The following is a 21,646-nucleotide window of genomic DNA, read 5'->3' on the forward strand; positions in this document are numbered from 1 at the left end:
GATACAAAAGAAAACATGAAGCAAAAAAAATGACAAGACTGCGCATGCATGTAGTCACATTGAGGAAAGGAGAGGGAAGAAAAAGCAGAGGTTGGATCCAGAAGTGTGACACTACTAAGCCACACTTACGAGCCGGATTCAAACTGTACAGGGACGTTGATTGTGTTGGCTGATGGCAGAGGAGGAAGGAAAAGGTAGGAGATGGAAGATGGAGGGAGAAAGCTACCCCCCCCCAAAAAAAACCCCACCACCCAGATGGTGGAGAGGGAATGATGAATGGAAACCATGGATGAAGTGAGGGGGTTGTAGGCTGCACAATATCTTAAGAGAGAAATTTAAAAGGTGGCACCCCAGAGAAAAAGCCACGTGAAGACTTGGCATGCTCAAAATGTCAGTTGGAAAAGATAAACAGAAAACTTTGGGGTGAGTTGGGAAAGTAGTGTCCTGGAGGAGCACTGGGTGAGTTTGCAAGGAGTTGGCTAGAACCCTGAGCCAGGGATTTTTACAGATAAACATTTTGTTTCAGGTCTGACTTGTGTTCTAAATTCTTCATCATTTTTCTTATTGTCGGTTCATATTTATTTTGTTAGGGTTTATGCTTCTTTTTGTTCTCCTGATTCGGGTTAGACTTCCACTTTTTAAAGGAAACCTTGCATTTGCTTCTGCGACTGCTTGTCAACCGCAGACATCCTCTTGAACTTGTTTGTCCCTTTCGTAATCTGAGTATATTTTATCTGATACTGTATTTAGTAAGTGACCATGTTGCACTTTCAGAGCAACTTCTATCTATCTATCTATCTATCTATCTATCTATCTATCTATCTATCTATCTATCTATCATCTATCTATCTATCTATCTATCTATCTATCTATCTATCCTGCCATCACATGAGAGCCCAGGACAGTTAACAAATAAAGTGGTACCTCTGTTTCAGAACCTGAACGCCAAAAACCCGGAAGTAATTGCTTCCGTTTTCAAACACGTCTTGGAAGTGGCACAGCTTCTGCTGCATTTTTTTCTTTTTTCTCCATTGACTTTGCCATCTACCCTTTGTGCCTTGGTTGTCGAACATTGAGGAAGTCTAATGTTCTTCCGGAACAGATCACATTCGACAACCGAGTTACATATATATAATTAAAATGAGAGAGACAGAGTTTTCAGCAGGAAAACTCACTAAATACAAAGCTCACAGTTAAAATTATTAACACCACATTGATAAATGCAACAACACAAGTGACAACAGTTGAGAACATAATTATGTTAAACAGAAACAGTTTGTTTAATCCAAAGGTCCTGATTAAAACAGGTGTTTCTTCAAACCTTGCCTTTAAAACTCAGTAGATGGGGTGGAACAACTGCATTTCTGGGGAGAAGGAATTCCACAAACAACCTGCCATGATCAGGAAGGCCCTTCCCCACATCACTCCCCAATGAGTAATGCTTGTGGGGATCCCAGGAAGGGGATTCCAGCTGATCAGAAAACACCAACATGGAGCATTTTATAGTGGCAACCTTTGTATTCTGCAGCCGCGATCTAGGAGTGCAGCTAATAACTGAGTTAAACGTCAGCAGCTTCCATTGTGTCCTTTACTGGTCTAAGGCACAGTTCCCCTAACATAGCTAGAAATATCATCTCTTTGCTGTAATCTGAATGTATATGTGCCCAGATAATGGGAGGTTAATTGAAGCCACCCAGCACTTTCTCATTTGGGTTGCCTTTCTGAGTTTTTGCCAGCTTTGAGTTTCATCCCAACCTTCAGTTTGGGTTGTGGACAGTTACAGTACAGGGAACATGAACCTGATATTTCCGCACTCTGTGATTCTGGGGACCTCATCCACACATTGAGACCCTGCAATCCTTCCTGCCTAGCTAGCTCTATGTGAAGCAATATCATTTTTGAAATTGCCCCCTCAGAGTGCTTGACTTAAGCTTCCTACACAACAACCTATAAAACCTCATAACTATTTTTTAATTTTGGTGCTGTTGCCTGTGTGCCTAACAACTTCTCCAGATCTTTCACTTTTACCTCAAGGGAATAGATTTCCAAAGAGCCCCAAACTTGCTGCATGGAGCATGCACTCATAGCTTCTGTGAGCAGGCAGATAAGCAAAGTATTGTTTTATGAGGTTTGTGGGTCAGGTGTGAAGCCTTTTCTTGGCCTTTATTTCATTGCTCACTCCCACCTTATTCTTGATAGCTTTTTTTGCACTTGTAGAGCTGGGTGTCCTCAGACTTCCCTAAATAAATAAACTGTTCCTGTTTGTTTATTTGGTGTTTTTTTTTTGGGTGGTGGTTATCTTAAATACGTTGGTGTAGGAATGGGTGAGGTAGTATGGATCTGTTGTCTATACACTCCGTATAGCAAGTGTTTCAGTTTGAGCACCACTTTTCCTATCCCCTTATCTTCTCTTTTACATTTGTGGAGGGACTTTGTGGAAAGTAACCTAATGACCCAGTGAACACAAGAAACCCTGTACTCAAAATTTTAAAATAGAATTAACTGCCTTCAACTTTTGGATTCATTTTTCCAGTTGCTGCAGGTGGCAGCGAGAGTAGTATGCTTTGTCTGCAGTTCTCAAGTGACTTCCTTTTTTTATAATATTTATTAACAGTTTTTTTTTTAATTACAATGCCAATAAACAATACAATATAACACATCTCTTAACATAATTTTCTTAACTTCTTTGGACTCCCTCGCATCTCCCGCTCCTGCGTTCCTGACTATAAAATTTTATCCAGCAAATTTATCCCCTTGTTTCTATTCTTATTATCTGATTTTCAATATTGTATCTCTAGTTTTAGATATCCTTTATTCAAATCTTAAAAGTTCAGATATAACCTGAAAATTATCCAAAAATTGGTCTTTTCTTAAATTTAGCTTATCTTCATATTTCACTTCATCTAGCTTATCGGTGCCAAGTTGTTTATATTCTAGCATCCTTCTTAACATTCATACAATTTACAATACTTTTGTAGATAAATCTTGAATTTCTTCCAATCTTCTTCCACTGTCTCTTCTCCCAGGTCTCGGATTCTGCCAGTCATCTCAGCCAGTTCCATATAGTCTATCAGTTGCATCTGCCATTCTTCCAGTGTGGGTAAATCTTGGGTTTTCCAATGCTTAGCGACAAGTATCCTTGCTGCTGTTGTTGCATACATAAAAAATGTTCGGTCCTTCTTTAACATCTTCTGGCCGACAATACCCAGAAGGAAGGCCTCTGGTTTCTTAGGGAAGGTATACTTGAATACCTTTTTCAGCTCATTATATATCATTTCCCAGAAAGCCTTCACTCTAGGGCAGGTCCACCAGAGGGGAAAGAATGTTCCTTCATTTTCTTTACATTTCCAACATTTATTATCAGACAAGTGGTATATTTTTGCAAGTTTGACTGGGGTCATATACCATCTATATATCATTTTCATAACATTTTCTTTCAAAGCATTACATGCAGTAAAATTCAGCCCAGTATTCCACAACCTCTCCCAGTCCTCAAACATGATGTTATATCCAATGTCCTGTGCCCACTTTATCATGGCCGATTTGACCGTTTCATCTTGTGTGTTCCATTTTAACAGCAAGTTATACATTCTTGAAAGTACCTTAGTTAGGCTCTAACAGTTCCGTTTCTAACTTCGATTTTTCCACCTGGAATCCTAACTTTTTGTCAAGTTTAAAAACTTCTTTTATCTGAGCGTAGTGTAACCAATCTCGCACTTTGTCTTTCATTTTCTCCTGACTCTGCAATTTCCAGTTATCACCATCTTTTTCTAGTATTTCCCAATACTTCGGCCATTTGGCCTCCATATTGAGTCTTTTCCGGGCCTTAGCTTCCAATGGTGAAAGCCACCTTGGAGTTTTATTTTCCAGTAAGTCTTTGTATTTTGTCCAGACATTAAACACTGCTTTTCTGACAATATGGTTCTTGAAAGTCTTATTAATCTTGACCTTGTCATACCATAAATATGCATGCCAACCAAAAGCATTATTAAAACCTTCCAAATCTAATACATCAGTGTTTTCGAGAAGCAGCCAATCTTTTAGCCAGCAGAAAGCTGCTGATTCATAGTACAACCTTAAGTCTGGCAGGGCAAAGCCCCCTCTTTCTTTCGCGTCAGTTAATATCTTAAACTTAATTCTGGGCTTTTTGCCCTGCCAGACAAATTTAGAAATATCTCTCTGCCACTTCCGAAAGCACTCAGTTTTGTCCACAATCTGCAAAGTTTGAAACAAAAACAGCATTTTTGGCAATACATTCATCTTTATAGCAGCGATTCGGCCTAACAAGGAAAGTTTCAATCTTGTCCAACTTTCTAAGTCTCTCTTAATTTCTGACCAGCATTTCTCATAGTTGTCCTTAAATAGACTCAAATTTTTTGCTGTTATGTTTACCCCTAGGTATTTTACTTTTTTAACCACGTTTAACTCTCTCTTTCTGAAACCTTTCTGACTCTGTAGCTGTCAAGTTTTTTCCCAATACCTTAGTTTTTTGTTTATTTAATTTAAATCCCGCCACCCGACCAAACTCTTGAATCAATTGTAATACTCTTTTCGTACTAGATTCTGGCTCCTGTAAAGTCAAAACCAAGTCATCTGCAAAAGCTTTAAGTTTGTACTGTTTCGCTCCGACCCGGATTCCTTCAACCAACTGGTCTCCTCTAATCATATTCAAGAGCACCTCCAGGACCGAAATAAATAACAATGGGGAAATAGGGCAGCCTTGTCGTGTCCCTTTTTCAATTTTAAACTCTTCTGTAACCACATTGTTAACTATCAATTTGGTCTTTTGTTCTGAATAGATTGCATCTATCCCATTTTCGAATCCCCGTCCCACTCCCATCCCTTCCAAGTTTTTCTTCATGAATTTCCAGGAAATATTGTCAAAAGCCTTCTCCGCATCTATAAAAATTAACACAGCTCTTGTATTAATGTTTGTTTGCAAGAGTTCCAAAATGTCGATAATATTCCTAGTATTAGCAAACAAATGTCTACCTGGGAGAAAGCCTGCCTGGTCCTTATGAATTACTTCATTTAGAACTTTTTTAAATCTACTTGCTAAAATGTCTGCAAATATTTTGTAATCCACATTTAAAAGGGAGATGGGACGATAATTCTTGAGTTGTGTCTTTTCCGTTTCCAGTTTGGGTATCAATGTGATGAAAGCCTCTTTCCACGATTCCGGCGCCTTCTTCCCCTCCAAAATTTCGTTGCCTACCTCCATCAGTGGTTGTATCAAATAGTCTTTCAATGTCTTATAATACTTGGAGGTAAGCCCATCTGGCCCTGGAGATTTGCCCAATTGCATGTTCTGAATGGCTTGTTCAATCTCTTGTCGTGTTATTTTGCAGTTCAGGATTGATCTGTTTTCTTGTGACAATTTTGGTAGTCCATTCTTTATCAAAAATTGTTCTATCTCAGCCTCATCTTGCGGCCCTTGAGTATACAGTTGTTTGAAATACCTCTGGAAACACTTTCTAATCTCCGTAGGGTTCTGTATGTTTCTTCCTTCAATCTCTAAGTTTGTAACTGTGTTCATTTTTTGTCTCTTCTTCAACTGCCATGCTAGCAGTTTCCCACATTTATTTGCCAATTCAAATGTTCTTTGTTTCATTAGTTTAACTTTCCACTCTATTTCCTGGTTTATCAATTTGGAATATTGTGCTTGATAAAGTTTAATTTCTCTCAGAATCGGCTGTGACTTCGGTTTTGATCTTAATTTCTTCTCACATTCTTTGATTTTCTCCAAAATAATGTCTTTTTCCTCATTTTGTGTCCTTTTCTTAACAGCATTCTGTTGTATCAAGAACCCCCTCATCACAGCCTTGCTTGCGCCCCAGATAATTCTTTTTTCCACCGTCATGTTCAAATTTATCTCGAAATAATCTTTCAAAGCTTTTTGGGCCTTCTTAGTAATCTCCTGATCTCGAAACAAATTGTCATTCATCTTCCATCTGAAGGAGCCAGCTGGTAGTAGTCTCATATCCATCTTTACTGCATTATGGTCGGAGCAGGTCTTTGGGCAGATTTCCACCTTTCTGATCTTAGGTGCCAGACCTCTAGATATCCATATTTGGTCAATTCTTGTCCATGTCAGTTGGGCTTCAGAAAAGAATGTTCCCTCTCTTCCCAAGGGGTTCTTTGTCCTCCAAATGTCAATCAAGTCCATATTGTCAGTCAGTTCAAAGAAAGTCTTAGGTAGTCTGCCATCTTTTATAACATTTTGGCTTTGTGACTTGTCCATGTTGGTTGATACCACCCCATTCATATCGCCCATCATTATGATGTTGTCATAGTCCAGATAATCCAGCATACTCTCATGCAACTTCTTGTAAAATTCCGATTTCCCCTCATTCGGTGCATAAATTCCTAGTATTAAAAGCTTCTCTCCTTGATGTTGTATCTCAATTGCCAAAATTCTTCCTTGCTCATCTTTGAATACAAATTTTGGTGGCAGGCTCTCCTTTGCATAGATCACCATTCCTCTTTTCTTCACTCTGTCCGAGGAAATAAATTCTTTACCTAATCTTTTATTTATTAAAACTTTTTTATGGAGCCTAGTCACGTGTGTTTCTTGCAAACAAATAATGTCCAATTGTTCTTTTTTCAATATGTGAAATATCTTCCTTCTTTTTTCCGGGGAGTTGCATCCATTAATATTCCAACTCAAAAGTTGCAGAGACATCCTGAATAAATCTGTTATTGCTCTGGTGGTGGTATCTTTTTCTCTGGATCTTCAGGTTCCGAAGGTGGAGGTACGACTAATGGTCCAGGCCCCGGGGGTATTTCAATCCCTTTCTGAAGGTCCTCTCCGTAGGCAATCAAAAATTTGTCTCTATCTTCAGCTGTTTTAATTTTAACCTTCTTCCCTCTGAAGGTGAAGGATAGGCCCTGAGGAAATTCCCACCTAAAGATGATTGAATTGCTCCTCAACAATTTGACCAATTCAAGATAGGTGGATCTAAGGTCCAAAAGTTGTTTCGGAATATCCTTGTAAATTTCAGCTCTTCTATCCAAGATGTCCAGTGACTTTTTGTAATGTAGGCCTAGTATTTTATCTCTTTCCTCCTTCGATCTCAGGGTTATCAAGCAATCTCTGGGCTTGTCTTTCCTCGCAAACTTTCCAAGTCTGAAGGCCGACACGATTTTGAAATCCTTTTCCTCTTCTAAAGGCCAAAATTTAGAAAATTCTTTGGTCAGGAACTCACTTAAGTTTCCTTGTTCAAGCTCTGGTATCGACCTCAATCTTAAATTATTTTCCCGGTTCCGCAGTTCTATCATAGACAAATACATCTGTTGCTCACCAACTTGTTTATCCAGTGGCTTTACCTCTTGTTCTAAATTTTCAACTTTTTGGCTAGTTGCCTCAGCCAATTTGCGGTTCTCTGCAGTGGCTTCAGATAACTGTCCAATTGCTTGTACATTCAGAGCCACTTGTTCAGTTATTTTGTTTAAACAGGCTGCCTTTTGGTCAATTTTAGCCGTTTGTTCATCTACTTTCTTGTCCAAGGTTTCCAATTTTTCCACGATTTTCTCTAGAGTTGGACCGAATGCTCCTGCAGCCATATCTTCCAGCTGTAGTTGCTCAGTCTCTTCTTCTCCTGCCACCGGCAGAGTAGGAACAGAAGATCTGCGTGCCTGTGAGGCTAAGGTTAAAGTTGTTTGTCTGGTTCTAACTCTGGCCTCTTTTTTTCTTGCGCCACTCATGCCAATTTTGTCTAGCAGTCAAGGTCAAGCTAAGTTGTTCCCATGGGAATACAGCAGCCCAGAGAGTAAACAGTCAAATAGAAGGAAAGGAAAGAGAAAGTAAAGTTCAGTCACATCTGTAAATCCGAAGTCCTCTAGAGGGAGCTCATACTGTCCTAAGGGAAAAAGCCAAGTCAATAAAAGTCAATAAAGTCCAATTAAATTTCTAGGAGCCTTCAGTTAAATTGTATTTGGCAGAGTTGGTTTAGAAAGCATTACTTTGTCTCTAGCAAGTGCCAAAATGGTGTTTCAAAATATCCAGTCCATAAACACTCAAATTGTAGCAAGTCCCAATTACAAAGTAACAAAGTCTGCAGTCTGACAGTTCTATTGTTCAGGCAGTCCCAGCACCTGGGTTTCTCAGTGAAAAATGTAATTCCAAAAGAAGTTGTTTAGCAGTGTCCATATAAAAGATAAGTCACAGAATTAGGTTAAGTCTTCACTTTACACAGAAGCAATTTCAATGAATGCATAGATCAATCTATCTTTTAGCGCCTCTTCAAAGGCTCCGAACATCAGAGTCTTTTGCTTTGATGTTTAAGCAGCAGCGGAAGACGGACTTCCTGTTTGCATCTCTCCGCTTTCAGCCAAATTTAGTAATAATTTAAGCTCAAATTTTGTAGTCCCCTCTTACTCACGGGTTGTTACTTTTGAATCAAATCTTTCCAGGAAAAAAGGTCAGCGCTCACCGACAGCGGCTGTGCGGCTTCACTCCACAGGAATAGCGATCGACTCACAGCGCCGCGATACCCCCTCCACGTTCCGGAGCCCCTTACGGGGTTCCTTCTACGTTTCGGGAGCCGCTTCTGGCGCCCGCCGAGTCCCAGGACCACAGGCTCTTGCTGCCTGTGGGTTTCCGATGCGGGTCTCCGCTTCGCCGTAGCGGACGACCCGTTTCCCGCGGAGCTTCCCCTTCACGAAAGGAAGAGGACCGCCATTGCCGTTCGCGCCGCCTCCGGAAGTCCTCAAGTATCTTAAGTGACTTCCTATGAAGTTGTTGCATGTGTGTAGGTTGTTTGAGGACTGCATACATTCAGGGTGGTCTTTTGCTTCTTGTTTATTTGCTTCTTGGTATGAATGGAGCATGCAATTAAATGTTAGTGGTTGGTATTGCAGGACTCAAACACAGGAAAACGAAGGCTATGTCTCCATTTCCTAGGAAGTGGAATAAGACAGTGGCTGATAATAAAAGTCATTATAATACCATCATTAAATCATGCAAAGAGTACATGCTTTTCTGCCTTACGTTAGTGGGCTGTGTCACAGTATGACTGACTGACTTTTGATTTCATCCCAACATTACAGGATGCAATTAAGTCACAGCGTGGTTCTCATGGTTTATAAGCTTTCCCCAGCCTAATGTACTCCAGATGTTGTTGGGCTAAAGCTCCCATCAGCCCCCATCAGCTTGGCCAAAGGTCACGGGGTGGTGGCAGTTATGGGCAAAACATCTGGAGGGCACCATGTTAGAGAAGGCAGGAATTGGGTGGCCTTTGCTATAATTCTCCCCTATTCTTGCCATGCTCAAATTTTACTTTCTGCAAAAGGAGGTGTCTGTCTGGTTGATGACCAGACAGACCAAAGGTCACGGGGTGGTGACATTATTGGACTAGGACCTGGGAGATCAGGGTTCAAATCCCCACTCCGCCATGAAGCTCACCGGGTGACCTTGGGCCAGCCACAGGCTCTTCAGCTACCTCACAGGGTCATTGGGGGAATTAACTGAGGGGAGGGAGGTGAACAATGTACCCCTTAGAGAAAAAAGGTGGGAGATAAAGGCAATAAGTAAGCTCTTCTGCTGACCTGCTTAAGAAAGCTGGAGAGACCACCCGGATGGAGATGTCCGTCACCAACCTGGTGCCCAGAGATTTCCACAGGGTCCCAACTGGATCTGCGCCAGTCACAAAATGCTCTGGCACAGGTCCAATTAAAGTGGTATAGAAATGAAATGAAATTAATAATAATAACAAATTCCATTGCAAAAACAGGAGAAAAAATGGCTCCTAGACATTCTGTTGTGGCAACTGCAACCTAGGTTTAAGGTGCCATTTGGTGACTAGTTTATGTATCTGGGCTCCAAATGCTGGTGACTATCCCTAAATGAGAGGAGAGAAAGTGTGTCAGGTTGCCATTCTGTAGTTGGTCTTCTCTCCAGTTGTCAGTTGCAGATTACATGACTGCCCTACCAGAGGAAGTAGCTTTGCATTTAAGAGGAAACTAGTATTTTTGAGATCTTCTGATTCGGTTGAAACTTATTTTTCCCCAACAAAACCCCTATGAATTTCACAAAAGTAACTCGCTCACAAATTATTAATAGCCGTCTGCCCCCGAACAGTCATTTATAGTACAGTGGTACCTCGGGTTACATACGCTTCAGGTTACAGACTTCACTAACCCAGAAATAGTACCTCGGGTTAATAACTTTGCCTCAGGATGAGAACAGAAATTGGGCTCCGGTGGCATAGCAGCATCAGGAGGCCCCATTAGCTAAAGTGGTGCTTCAGGTTATGAACAGTTTCAGGTTAAGAATGGACCTCCGTAACGAATTAAGTACTTAACCCGAGGCACCACTGTACACTGACATCCCATTAAGGAAATGGAACAAGCAAACACTTCAGACTCCGGTTTACAAATCCTTCCTTGCCTGAGGACAATTTCTACGGGTCACAAGCAGCCAGGCAAGTTACTGTTTTACAAGCCCAGTTTAATATCTGTCTGGCTTAGACTAAGCAGGTGTGTGGGGTTCTTGCACTTGAGGCAGCAAAGTGTTCAAAACAGCATTTTTTCTCCTGCTTCAGGAACAGGAAGTGCTGAAGGAAAGAGATACTATAGCTTGGCTGCTACAGACTTGGCAAACAATTGCAAGTACAGAGCAAGCAAGTTGTTCTGTGGGTTCTGGACTAGGAATGAAGTATAAGTGACTAAGCAGCCTTTTCATTGGGGGCGTTGACAGAGGGCAGCTGTAAATATAAGGGGAAGGAACCCATCTTGGAGCTTTACAAGTTTAGATGGAAGAGAACGCAAGTGGGGGACTGCACTGTGTGTCTGTGTGATTTTAATAATACACTTAAATCAGATTTCAGCAGGAAATCTGCTAGTAGTGGAAAATTACTTCAAATTCCTCACGAATGGGCTTTAAAGGCTATGGGGCCCAGATACTTAGGACTTCCCTAGCTTCTATCAGGCAACCCAGTCTATTTCTTTTAAGATCTGCAGATGACTGCAATGCGTTTAAAACAGCAGCACCAGACCCTGCAATATCCAGGCTTTCCATCCTCCCTTCATATGGATTTCTTTGTGACTGATTTCTTTGGGCAAAGGGAAATGTAATCTCCCACAGCTGTGTGCCAAGAAGACCCAGCATCCTTCATTTTCAGTATAGGCCTAAAACAGTCTTTTCCGAAAAAATGCACACACACTTGTTTTTTCTCGCTGGTCGAGTAGGGACAGGGCTGTTGAATTCAGAAGCTAAAGTGGAGCTAAAGGCTGCTTTTTCCAGCCATATCTTCTAATAATTCATTAGGACCTTCAAGTACAGCATACCTGCTACAGGACAACTTTATGGTTTCTTCTAACAACCAGGTTTGAGTAGCTCATGCTTTGCATGAAGCTGATATATGTGTGTTAATTTTGTAGCAGCTGGCCAGCAATTGGTACTTTGGGCTAAATTAGTGGATTTTAGGCTTTGTTTTGGAGCAAGAAGTAGTTGTGCCCGGGCAGAGGGGTGAAGTATCCTGAGTGCACACATCTGTGTATTTTCTTGTACAGTGAGGGGGGAAAGTATTTGCTCCCCTGCTAAATTTGCCCGTTTGCTCTCTGATGAAGAAATGACCAGTCCATAATTTTAATGGTAGTTTTATTGTAGCTGTGAGAGACAGAATAACAACAGGAAAATCCCCAGAAACCCAGAAGACAAAAGTCAGAGATTGATGTGCATTATAATGAGTGAAATAAGTATTTGATCCCCTATCAATCAGCCAGATGTCAGGCTACCTGGTACCTTCACTGTGTGTAACGAGCTGAGATTAGAAGCACCTGCTGTAAGAGAGAGGTCTTGCCTGTAATCCCAGCTCGTTACAGTACCTGTACAAAAGACACTGTCGACAGAAGCAATCAATCCAGCAGATTCCAAAGTAGCCACCATGACCAAGACCAAAGAGCTGTCCAAGGATGTCAGGGACAAGATTGTAGACCTGCACGAGGCTGGACTGGGATACAAGACTATTGCCAAGCAGCTTGGTGAGAAGGTGACAACAGTTGGTGCAATAATTTGCAAATGGAAGAAACACAAAATAACTCTCAACCTCCCTCGGTCTGTGGCTCCATGCAAGATCTCATCTCATGGTGTTGCAGTGATCAGGAGAACGGTGATGAAGCAGCCTAGAACTACAGGGGGGAACTTGTCAATGATCTCAGGGCGCCTGGGACCATAGTCACCATGAAAATAGTTGGGAACACACTACGCAGTGAAGGACTGAGATCTTGCAGAGTCTGCAAGGTCCCCTTGCTCAAGACAGCACATGTACAGGCCCATCTGCAGTTTGCCAATGCACATCTGAATGACCAGAGGAGAAGTGCATGAAAGTGTTGTGGTCAGATGAGACCAAAATCAAGCTCTTTGGCATCAACTCGCCGTGTTTGGAGGAGGAGGAATGCTGCCTACGACCCCAAGAACGCCATCCCCACCGTCAAACATGGAGGGGGACATATTATGCTTTGGGGGTGTTTTTCTGCTAAGGGGACAGGACACCTTCACTGCACCGAAGGGATGATGGATGGGACCATGTATCGTCAAATCTTGGGTGAGCACCTCTTTTCCTCAGCCAGGGCATTGAAAATGGGTCGAGGATGGGTATTCCAGCATGACAATGACCCAAAACACATGGCCAAGGCAACAAAGGAGTGGCTCAAAAAGAAGCACATTAAGGTCCTGGAGTGGCCTAGCCAGTCTCCAGACCTTAATCCCATCGAAAATCTGGAGGGAGCTAAAAAGGTTCAAGTAGCCACACATCAGCCTTGAAATCTTACTGACTTGAAGAGGATCTGCAAAGAGGAGTGGGACAAAATACCTCCTGAGATGAGTGCAAACCTGGTGGCCACCCTTTGACTCATGTATGCATATTTGTTCAGGAAATATAAGCTGATGCAACCATTAAACATACGTTTGCAGCTAAAACTTTATTGGTCATTTTGACACTTAGATGATTTTGCCATTTTGCATTCTAGAATTGTATCTTATTTTGTAATATGTGGGAACATTGTGAAACTGTTGAGTTACTCTTTGGCCTTCTCTATCCCTATGCAATGACAATCTGCAAGATCACTTTCCTGAAAGAAAGTTACCCAGAACCTTTCAGAGATGAGGGTCTGTATTTTTTGGCAGAACAGTGTGTTTCTATGAGATGTAAAGTTAATGCATGTAGTTTGCTTGGCAGAGTCCTGGATATTTGAGAATGGAACATGCTGCACAGCTTGGGCAGTTAAGAGAAAGTGATAAATTACTGTCATGTGGGGTTGCTTTAAATACAATTTTGAAATATCAGTTGTTCCAGAATATGGCAGCAGTGCTAGTTGTGCAGAGCATATCACCTAATACTGCAAGAACTTTGTTGGTTACTGGGATAAATGCAAGGTGTTGAGGGAATTTGAGGGAACACTTTCTCCTTTACATACCTCCATATATGGAGGACTAGTGATGAGATCTCCTTGTAGGTATTTTGAGAGAATAAAATTGGATTTCTTGTTTTAGTGTTGTGTTCTCTCTCCCCATTTTTATCTGGTGAATTTAAAAATTTCTGTATTTTTATATTTCTGATGCAGTGGAAGGTCACATGCCTCACCAGTTTTCCACACCAATTATTTGAGAAATTTCAAATCAAGTGATTTATTTATTTGGCCATGACAACAGTTGAAATAAGTTTAGTGCCTTTCCCACCACAGCCTCTACAAAGTTGACTGATTGGTACTGGATGTTCAAATTGCAGAGAATGGATAGGATCTCATCTTGGACACCATGTACTGGTATTTTTATGAATTGTGTTGTTACCTGATGCTTGAAGAGCTGTAGCAATTGAAAAGCAGGTGATACATTTGCATTTGAAACAGAAAATAAAAACCCTTGCCCAGTCCTAAATGTGTTTACTTTGAAGTAAGTCCTACACAGTTCAGTTGGGCTTAAGTCCTGGGAAAGTATGCTTAGCAGTTGCAATTTGGTTTATATCTATGCTTCGTCACAATCAGTTTTATCCTTTGGTGGCTCTTTTGCATATGAAAATTAGGCTTTTAACTGTGCCTTACAAAGATGAGTTTACTTGTAGGAGATTGCAAATGTCAGCTTAATAGGTTTCACATTTTCTTTTTAAACCAGGCTTTTTTTAAACAGTCATGTTAAATTAAAAGTTGGTTTAATGTCTGTGTCTCTATGTGTAATGCCTATTTGATTATAGTAATTCAAAGGTAAGGGAGAAAAAGCAATTATCATTTTTAAAATGAACTTTTATGCACCCTGATGGTTTATATTGTTGTTGGGGTGTATTTGTAAGTGTGTTAAGGTGGGGGGATGGAGGCTGAATCTTCCTGATTTACTGGCAGTCACTCTAAAGCTGCCAGAGATTACATTTAGCATTGCTTATAATCATGGCTGAGCTTACCAAAGCCAAAAAATACTCTGAGCTTTTTCACCCGTGTAGTGTTTCACGTCACGTGTGTTTTGGCTCTTTCCAAAGAGTGACCATGCAGTTGGGCTTTCCCCCAAGAAACTGGTATCAATTTGGCAGGGCTCTTCTGATTCTGCTGTGCCCTACAACTAAAGTCTTTTTCTCCTGTTTTATCTCACAGGGCGTGTGTATTATTTCAACCATATTACAAATGCCAGCCAATGGGAACGCCCCACTGGAAACAGCAAGAATGGACAGGGAGAGCCGACTAAAGTGCGATGCTCACATCTCTTGGTGAAACATAACCAGTCTAGGAGACCTTCATCATGGAGGGAGGATAAGATCACCCGGAGCAAGGAAGAGGCCCTGGAGCTAATTAATGGCAAGTAAAAGCAAAGGAAAGTGAGAGCTCAATGTACTGAAGCCCTGCTTTCCACACCAGACAGTCCAGCCCCCAATGCAGTGCTTTCCTTTCAAAATTGTGTTGAAGCCCGCAGCCTCTTGACAAAAGGAACCTGTTGACTCACTTCACTCCTCTTGATTGGGGCATTTCAGTTGCCTGTTAGGGCCATTTTTTCTACAAATTGTCTGTGCACCATATAAATTAAATTTATATGCCTCCCTTCATGTGTGTATCACAGGGCAGTTTACAGTATAAAAACACAAAAGTATGTAACATAGTAACAAACAAAAACAATACTCCCCGCTCTACCAGTTTAAAAGGCCAGAGATTGCTTCAGTAGCCAAAGGTCTAGGTAGAAGAGCAAAGTTTTTACCTGGCGCCTAAAGATATGTAATGAAGGTGCCAGGTGAGCTTCCTTGGGGAGAAGATTGCACAAGCGCAGGGCCGCCACAGAAAAGGCCCTCTGTCATGTGCAAATGAGGCACACAAAGAAGGGCCTTAGATGATGATTGCATGGTCTGGGTCAGTTCATATGGTTCACATATAAAGTCTCCAGCTCTTAAGATTGTGGAGAAACATATGGAAGTGGGAACTGCCTCTGAAAAGCTGCCCTTTTCAAACCCTGCATGGCTAAGTGTCCTTCCTTCATTGCCATCTGTAGCAGCTTAGTCCATAGAAGCTGGCTGCCTCATCCATCCCACCTTGCCAAGAATTTCCAGTGCTGCAAAACATTCCTCAGTTATCATGTTCAGTGTAAAGTAGGCGGACGGAGTGCGATAATGCAAAATTAATTTGCATAAGGTGGGGTTGGTGGCATGTGGTGTAGATAGCTTTTTGTCTGATGCATGAACAGCATAATCAGAAGAGGGTTCAGTTGGGCTTTATATCTAGAGCCTTAGGACCTATTTCATACAAACAGCTGATGAGGTGACAAAATTTGCTCCTGGACTTTCATCCTGCGATGGAGAAGTTTATAATAGTTTTATTCTGTCCTGTAATATGTGAGTATATATATCTGTCTGTCTAAATATATAGAATCATAGAATTGTAATGTTGGACATTATACCATTATTAATGAAATGTATCTACTACTTGCCAGGGCTGAAATCATTGCCAAGACTCAAATTTGACTCAGCCACTCCTGTTTTCTTCTGCATGTGGAATAGAGTTTTGCAGGGCTGCAATAGAATCTTAGAATTTGAAGGGACCCCAAGGGTCATCTAGTCCAACCTCCTGCTATGCAGGAATCTTAGCTAAATCATCCCTGACAGATGGCCATCCAACCTCTGCTTAAAAACTTCCAAGGAAGGAGAGTCTACCACCTCCCAAGGGAGTCCCTTCCACTGTCTAGCAGCCTCTACTGTCAGAAAGTTCTTCATGAAGTTTAATCGGAATCTCCTTTCTTGTAACATGCCCCCCCGCCCCGCAGAGAATGAGCAAACAAGCTTGCTCCATCCATCATGTGACAGCCCTTAAGATGGCTATCATATCTCCTCTCAGTCTCCTCTTTTCTAGGCTAAACATACCCGGCTCTTTCAACCGCTCCTCATAAGGCTTAGTTTCCAGACTCTTGATCATCTTGGTCACCCTATTCTGCACACCTTCCAGCTTGTCAACATCCCCCTTAAATTGTAGTGCCCAGAATTGGACACAGTATTCCAGGTGTGGTCTGACGAAGGCAGAAGAGAGTGGGACTATGACTTCCCTTGATCTGGACACTAGACTTCTGTTGATGCAGCCTAGAACAGCATTGGCTTTTTTTGCTGCTGCATCACACCGCTGACTCATGCTAAGCTTGTGGTCCACCAAGTCCCCTAGATCCCTTTCAAATGTACTGCTATCAAGTCAGGTGTCCCCCATCCTATATTTGTGCATCTGGATCTTTTTGCCTAATTGCAGAACCTTACATTTTCCCCGACTGAAATGCATTTTGTTAGCTTAGGTCCAGTTCTCCAATCTGTTAAGGTAATTTTAAACTCTGATTCTGTCTTCTGTGACATTAGCTACCCCTCCCAGTTTGGTGTCATCTGCAAATTTGCATCCCCTCAGTTCCTTCATCCAAATTGTTTATAAAGACATTGAACAACAGTGGGCCCAGGACAGAACCCTGTGGCACCCAACTTGTCACTTTTCCCCAGGATGACAAGGAACCATTTGGGTTTGGTCGGTCAACCAGCTGCAAATCCACTTAGCAGTTACTTTGTTCAGTCCATGTTTTACCAGTTTCGTCGCGAGAATATCATGGAGGACTTCGTCACAAGCCTTTCTGAAATCAAGATACACTATGTCCACAGCATTCCCCTGATTCACCAAGTGTGTGTGTGTGAGTGTGTGTGTGTGTATATCTATATAATCTTTGCATGTACAAATGTGTGTAAAGCCTTGGTGACAAGCTCTTTTTTAAATGTGCAGCAAGGTATATGGAGGAGTGTTCAGTCCTGTCAACATTCCCTTTCCCAGTCTGAAATTCTACTGTTTACAAACCCGTGACCATCTCATCTGGTGTATGTGCGATATATGCCCCAAAGTACAAAATAGAGTTGGTGGTGCTGCCCAGCACACCCTGTTCTGAGAACACAGTGCCAGATTGTGGTCATAGTAATGTATTGCAGGTGGAATGAGCAGAAAATAGGTGGAGCTGTATCAAACTTTGGCAACCCTCTGGACAAGGTAAGATGCTTGGTAGGAGAAGGAAGAATGTCTTCCAGTTTGCATTGTTTGTCCTTGTTCTAGAGTCTGTAGAGCTCCAGGAAAGGACAAGCATTGTCAAAGTTGCCAGACTTCTTTTTAGCTCAGTTCATCAAACCAGAACCGGGGCAACCCTGACTTGCTAGTATTTTGAATCATTTTGGAGCTGAGGGTTTCAAATGCATTTCTCATGTAGCACAGACACTTGGGGGAAAGGCCTAAAATCGCTCTTGTATGATTTGGTGCCTCAAATACCAGTTGCCACAATTTTGAGCTTGTTCCTTATCTATTTTCCCATTTAGCACTTTCTTTTGTAAAGCCACCTAAGAGGTTTGCTTGTATTTTCTTTGTAAAAATGTGTATTTTTATATTGAAAATAAAATTTGTATTTTAAGCCAAAACCAATGTTCATTAACACATTTTCATGTATGTTGAATGTTCATTTCACTGGTGGGAGGGAGGCAAGAGGGCAACATAACTGTGGGTGGGAGAATATCTTCCACATGAAATCTGGTGCAGGGCTTGTTCGTTGGCCACCCTTGGCTTCAGCTGAATTGGATTAAGCTAATTTAAAAATACTAACATGTTCTTCTGGAAACACCGGACTCCTGATTTTTTTGTCCTTGACAGTAATAAATGTTCAGCTCCTAGCAGGGTGGGAAGAACCTCAGGTGCCAGTATGGGTAAGTAGAAAGAAAAAATAAAAAAATTCCTTCCAGTAGCACCTTAGAGACCAACTAATTTGTTATTGGTATCTGAAGAAGTGTGCATGCACATGAAAGCTCATACCAACAACAAACTTAGTTGGTCTCTAAGGTGCTACTGGAAGGAATTTTTTATTTTGTTTCGACTACGGCAGACCAACATGGCTACCTACCTGTAACTAGAAAGAAAAATGTTAGGGTCTAGTAATCCTTTGGCATCTGAGCTCCATGTTTCTGGCATCCATGAAGCCATCTGTTGTGGCAGGCACAGAACAGTGATTCCTACTTAGACATTCTTCAGTGTTTGATATTGTAAGCAATGAGTAGAGCGTGAAGAGTGGGTTCCTTGGATTGCTCTGTGGCTCCTCTCTTTTTGAGCCACAGGGGTGGCAACAGCAGAACCTTTCTCTGCGAGGGTTTGAGTTATTTGTTTCCAGGCATGGCCTCCTCACGCAGCAGCATTTTGTATTTGTGATCTGGAGACCCATTCTGTGGTTTGCATGCACGTTGCTAGGAAATGAACCCTTCCACATGCTTTCCTACCCAAATTGTGCAGCAGGAGAACTGGCCTGCCTGGGTTTAGAAGAGGGATGGGGAGAACTATGCCTTCATGGAATCTCATCTTTTTTTAGTGCCTTTGGGGAGTTCTCTCTTTTTGAAATTGTAGCTTCTAGTTCAGTCAAGGAATGAGGCTATGCAGTATTGGCAGCCATGGCCTCTGGTATTTCTAGCAGAATTTCCCTCCAGGTTTCAGGTTGTTAGAGAAGCGCAAGAGGAACTTGATACTGGAACTGTGGATTAGCAACATAGGTGGTACAACCGGTGTAGTTTCCATGCTAACAGCTGTTGAGTCGCCCTCCCCACACTAGCCCACAAGTGTCAGGTGGGATTTGGACATAACCCAGCAGAAGAAAATCTGATTGCAGTTGGGGATAGTTTAAATGGGTGCTTAATTCCCCCATTGAAATCAAGACACAAACTTCAGGTAGATCGTACCTTTATTCCTCTCCTCCCTTGCTTTTAAGGACAGGTTCTCTTATGAGACCTTGAATTCATTCAATCTGGGATTAAAGCAATGTACTGTATACACTTCTTGTTCTGAGTAGAATCTTTTTTTAAAACACTTTCCCATCCTAGAAAACATAACCTTAAAATAAAATAAGAAAAGAAAAGAAGGATGCATATTTCTTGCCACTTAAAAGAATTCATATGTCTACCCAGGGGTCCACAAAATGTATTTGCCAGATCACTGGAGGGAGCCATATATTTTTGTCCAGCAAACATATCTTGTTCTTGATTCTGTGCTGGACTTCAGAAATCCAACATGATGCCCAAAATGAGATCCTATCCGTTCTTCCAATACCAGTCAGTATTTGTAGAGCCTGTGGTAGAAAAGGCACTAGATTTTTTCAGCTGTTGTCAGTGACCAAATAAATAAATCACTTGGTTTGGAATTGCCCAGATAATTGGAGGGAATATTTATTGGACTGTATGACTTTCCATCCTTAGGACTGAATCAGAAATATAAGATAGGTTGAAAAACTGCAGTGAACCTGTATTTAGCCAAAGCCATTTGCACTCTTTTAATAAGTGCAGAACATGGCTCTCCTCAGCTGGATGCATTGTGCATTGCTATTCTTAGATTGGAGGGAAAAACCCTTCATGCGTGTAGTTATGAGAGTGGGAAAAGAAATTAACTTCTAAAAAAATGGCTTTTTGTTTTTGGCATTGACTGCACACAGACACAGACACACAGGAACAGTTTCAGCTGAGCAGTTTTTCACTTCATTTTGTGGGATGGTGCTCTGTGGGTTAGATATACTTACATGTGAAAAGTCTGCATGTTAAGGAGAAAGGCAGACTTGACACCTGCCCGGTGCTTTCTGTGTGCGGTTTGGGGACAGCCATCCTACACGCAATTGCCCCTCCTGCAGTCTGACTTGGTGTCCACGCTCCATATTTGGAGCAGTCTTACAATTGTTAAAAGGGAGAACATCATACCTGTAATTAAATGAGGATATTACCAAAATTTTACAAGACATGTTCAGTCAGGTGGCAAAGCTGCTAATAAGGGGAGTAGAAAAATTGATGACAAAATATAGCTTAAAAATAAATAAATTGAACCTAGATATTAAAAAAAACCTGGGAGCATGTATGTTAATCATAAAGTGCTTAAAATCTGATTTTAATGCAAATGTATTAAAAGTACATCTCTAGTTGAATCCATTTGCCTATAAAATGCAGCACTGAAGAAGGCTTTTAAAATAGCAAATAGGGGTGAGGAAATTTTCTTTTGAGGTTAGCATTGTAGATCAGATGTTACAGGCTTTGAGGGGGTTAGAATCCATGAGATGTCATCCATGCCAGGTTCATCTACTGAACCTACCTAGATAACTTTGTAATTCTTATGCCTTCTAAATTTGTTGTAGTAGCATACATGGGGTAGATAGAAATTGGTATTGTGAAGGTATTGTTTTGTAAATATACGACAAAATACCTCCTACTGATACATCCTTCTAAGATTCCCACTTCTGTCTTCAAGTAACACCCTCCATGGGTACAAAAATCAGGACTGTTCTTTATTTAAGGTTCACAGCATGCAGTGGAGTCAGGCCCCCATGCAATCAGGTTTTGGGATCTGCCAGTTCTCAGTCCAAGAGAATCGGAGGCAAATACAGTGGTACCTCAGGTTACAGACGCTTCAGGTTACAGACCCCGCTAACCCAGAAATAGAACCTCAGGTTAAGAACTATGCTTCAGGATGAGAACAGATTGTGCAGCGGCAGTGGGAGGCCCCATTAGCTTAAGTGGTGCTTCAGGTTAAGAACAGTTTCAGGTTAAGAACGGACCTCCGGAACGAATTAAGTTCTTATCCCGAGTTACCAACGTAGTGTGGTTGAGGACAGCTTTGGGTCTAAATTCCAGAGGCAGCAGCTAATGTTCAGAGCATTTTCTGGCAACTAATGTAGTCTAGGACAGGCAATGAAGACAGTCCCACAGGCAGCAGCAAAAGCCAAGAGGTAGGTAGCATAACCCGAGAGGCAGAGGCAAGGGATCAGGTTCTGGAAAAGGAGTTGGATCTTAGCCAGGCAAAGTCTTCTCGGGTGAGCTTTCTCTGACAAGTGAGCAGATCCCAGGGTTAGGACTTTCTGGGCTGGGCTGGTTGGTTGGTTGATGGCACACTAAACTGATTGCTGGGGCCAGTGCAGCAGCCGGGATGGTGCTTTTAACCCTCTTCAAGGTTTGTGTTCAGCACACAGCATGGGTGGCAAAGGTGAGCTCTGGTTTGATACCCCTTTCTACGCCCATCCCTCCAGGGAGAAATATTTCAGATTGTTTGTCTTATTCCCTTCTCTTCCTCATTGGTCATGTAAATGCTGGCCTATTAAGTTGGTTCTAGGTGAAGTACAAGAATTGCAGAGTTGGAAGAGACCATGAGGGTCATCTAGGCC

General features: G+C 41.7%; 1 protein-coding gene across 1 annotated transcript in view; it reads left to right on the top strand.

Moving 5' to 3' along the window:
* Positions 1-21,646, top strand: part of PIN1 (peptidylprolyl cis/trans isomerase, NIMA-interacting 1) — a 52,409-nt gene that overhangs the window by 4,385 nt on the left and 26,378 nt on the right. The window contains exon 2 of the mRNA XM_081851622.1: positions 14,581-14,781. Within this exon, the coding sequence (XP_081707748.1) occupies positions 14,581-14,781 (201 nt within the window). The remainder of the gene's footprint in view (positions 1-14,580; positions 14,782-21,646) is intronic.

This window comes from Podarcis erhardii (assembly GCF_964252035.2).
Source record: "Podarcis erhardii genome assembly, chromosome: 2".
NCBI classification, from domain to species: Eukaryota; Metazoa; Chordata; class Lepidosauria; order Squamata; family Lacertidae; genus Podarcis; species Podarcis erhardii.